A 3,312-nucleotide genomic window follows, 5' to 3' on the forward strand; every position below is an offset into this window, starting at 1 on the left:
GGTGTCCCTGGGGTGACAGCAGCGGGGTGTCCCTGGGGTGACAGCAGCGAGGCCTCAGCGCTGGGTGTCTCTGGTGAACCTGCTGCTGGTTCCCACGTGCCTCTGAAGGACACGGAACGGCAGAGCAACAAAGGGCAGAGTTTGGGTGTTTAGGGTTGCCAGATCTGGCACAGTTCATGGCCTCGTGCCCGAGGCTGCTGTTCTTGGGCTGTGATGGAAATGGCAACAGCCAGAATTGTTCCAGCATACCTTGTCCAGGATGGGGCTTTGTGCTTGGGTGCTTCTTAACATCATACATTCCTTCTAAGCTATTTGGGTAAAAAGCTTGGTGTTCAGACTGTGTGTCCTGATCTCCACTGAACAGGGGTGTGTTTTGAGGGGGGTTGGTTTTTTTTTTAATCCTTTTTTTGTTTGTAGGTGAGTTTGGGGTTTTGTTTGTTTCTAAATCATCATTCTGTGTTTTGTGTTGACTGTTTCTGCAAGGGCTGCTGATGTAATAGAAAAGTAAAGGTTGTATCCCCAGCATTACATATGCTTCCTGTCCTTCTAACTGCAGAATTCACATCTTTATTTGTGTTGTGCACACTGACCTTGCCATGTGCTGCCAAAGTCACTTCGCTGCAAAAACACTTGGATTGCTGGTGGTTGAATGGTGACCCCTCCCAGTTCACGCCCTCCTACTGCACTGGTGTGCAGGCAGGAGAGATCCACACTCAGAGGGCTTGCAGTCAAAACAACAGGAGAAGTGAAGGGATGGTGAGCACAGCGTGACTCCAGTGGTACGAAGTGCATGATCAGACCACACCAGTGTGATATTTGGGCCACAACAGCTGAGTTTCCATCCTTTCAGCTCATCCTGCCCTTCTCCTCGGGGAAGGTTCTTAGTTTACAACTTCTGTGTTTTTTTTCCCCATCAGGAAAGGGCCGTTATGGAGAAGTTTGGAGGGGTCAGTGGCAAGGAGAAAATGTTGCTGTGAAGATCTTCTCCTCTAGGGATGAAAAGTCCTGGTTCAGGGAAACTGAGTTGTACAACACTGTATTGCTGCGGCACGAGAATATTTTGGGTAAGTAGGACAGCCACGTTCTGTAGCCTGGTGTGGCTGGTTAAAGGTGAGTTACCTGCACAGGGAACTTGGCATTGCAAGGCACGGCACATTCACCATGTATCTTGCAGTCTTTAAGTTCCTGTGTTGTGATAAACAGTTGAAGGGAAATTTTCAGAGAGAGACCTGCCAGGAGGGGGCTGGGTCTCAGATGGGGAGTGTGTGGTGACAGCCATGACTTGTTACCCTGCAATATTCCAGCAGGAAGCAGATTAATCCATGAATCAGTTGGTGGCAGCACAGCTCACAGAAAACAGTGGAGGTGCCACAGACCCCCATGGAAGAGCTGCCCCTTGCAGCTCTCACCACAGAGACCTGCACAGTGTGTCAGGGCAAGTTCTAGTGGTTCTGTGTTTGTTTGTAACTTCAGCTTCCCTGCAGAAATGGAGGGAGAAAAAGTGGGGAGGAGTTTATAAAGACATTTCAGGATTTGAATGAATGCCTGAGTAAAATGAAGTACGAATCCGTTATTTTCTTCTGTTTTGCAGTCCTGCTCATGGTCAGAATAAGCTCCTTTGGTGTTTAAACTTCAGCTGTAGTTGAATGATGTATCTCATTTCTTTGTAAATATGGAAGTACTGTGACCCTTGTGCATTGCTTCTACCTCGTGTGCTTGGTTCTGAGAGCTGGGAAAATGGCTTTGTTGTGTTGGGCCATGGTTGAGGTTTAAGCAGCCCTTTGAGTCCTAATAGACATGCCCTTCTGTCACTGCTGTGCCACCTCTACAAATAAAAGCAGCAGCCCATTTTCTGAGTGCTGACACTGCCTCACCCACAATCTATCTGTCTTCAGTCAGGTTTTCCTTGGGCTCCTTATTCTTGCTTCCTGTCAGAGAATGTTCCTTGGCTCTGTAGCTCACCCTGCTAGACGTTTGTCTAATGTTTCCTGAAGCAGTTCCTTTGTTACTGCAAAAATAATTTGATGGCCTCCTGAAATGTGAATTATTGAACTTCCCTTCCCAAGAGAGCAAGTGACTTGGCTGAAATTACATTGCACATTTCCCTTGGTCCTCTGCCTGTGTTTAGTCTTTCTTGATAACTGTCAGATTTGTTGCCTATTTTGTTGACTTTTTTTAGATGCAATATTAAACAATATCACAGATTACAGAAGCGTCACATTGTGCAAAGTCTGACTTCAGGAGAGAAGGCAGTGGGCGTTCTTTCTGAAAAATGTCGTATGTGAGCTTTTAGTAAACACGGTTTGTTCCTCTGACTTGGGAATAAAACTTATGCTGTTCCAGCTAAAGCTGTTGAGGTCACTGGGCTGGTACAGACCCAATGCAGAGGAGGCAGGAAGGGAGCTACTCCTGAATTTGGTGCTCAGTTTTAAGACACCACATTTTTGAAGGCACTCTTGAGGTTCACGAGTTTTGAACAGAAAATTTTCTCTGTTCCTTCGTAGAAGATCATTGTGTTTGGGCTACATGCTTAACCCTGTTCTCAGCAGCCTGCACTAGCTGCCTGTGGGCCCTGAAAATGGAGGTGGTTGCTTGTGGCTTGATCCTTGAGGTGTTGCTGCTTTCTAGTGTGATTCACTCAAGTGGGCAGCAGCAGATGTGCTATAACCCTGGGGTCTTTCTGTTTGACTGGGAGCTTCCCCACCCCCAAGTCCTTTAAAAAGAAGGAAAAATAAAAATAAGTGTATTTTTAAAGTATGTGGTCCTAACAAGTAGTTGTTTGGTGTGACTGACAAATACATAAATGTGTTCTTGTGAATAGGTGTGAGTCAGACTTCCAGAATCTGTCAGCTCTGTTTCCATCACAGTGATACCTGCAGTCTGCAGTGCAGCTGCAGAAAAGTTGTAATTAAACAGTTTTACATTGCAAGAGGGGCCTCAGAATTGATTCTTCTCTTGGGTGAGTCTTGAAGGAGCTCTGTCACTTTGTTTCCTTATTTCTCCTTTGTTCTCTCTCCCCCCAGGTTTTATCGCCTCCGACATGACCTCCCGGAACTCCAGCACGCAGCTGTGGCTGATCACACACTACCACGAGATGGGCTCTCTGTACGACTACCTGCAGCTGACCACGCTGGACACGGTGAGCTGCCTGCGCATCGTGCTGTCCATCGCCAGCGGGCTGGCACACCTGCACATCGAGATCTTCGGCACGCAGGGCAAGCCGGCCATCTCCCACCGCGACCTCAAGAGCAAGAACATCCTCGTCAAGAAGAACGGGCAGTGCTGCATCGCTGACCTGGGTGAGTGCAGCCC

At 47.6% G+C, this 3,312-nt stretch overlaps 1 protein-coding gene across 1 annotated transcript in view; it reads left to right on the plus strand.

Annotated features, from left to right (window-relative positions):
• Positions 1-3,312, plus strand: part of ACVR1 (activin A receptor type 1) — a 37,897-nt gene that overhangs the window by 25,018 nt on the left and 9,567 nt on the right. The window contains exons 6-7 of the mRNA XM_018078905.1: positions 918-1,064; positions 3,024-3,299. Of these exons, the coding sequence (XP_017934394.1) occupies positions 918-1,064; positions 3,024-3,299 (423 nt within the window). The remainder of the gene's footprint in view (positions 1-917; positions 1,065-3,023; positions 3,300-3,312) is intronic.

This window comes from Manacus vitellinus, unplaced genomic scaffold (assembly GCF_001715985.3).
Source record: "Manacus vitellinus isolate BGI_N305 unplaced genomic scaffold, ASM171598v3 scaffold_43_pilon, whole genome shotgun sequence".
Taxonomy (NCBI): Eukaryota; Metazoa; Chordata; class Aves; order Passeriformes; family Pipridae; genus Manacus; species Manacus vitellinus.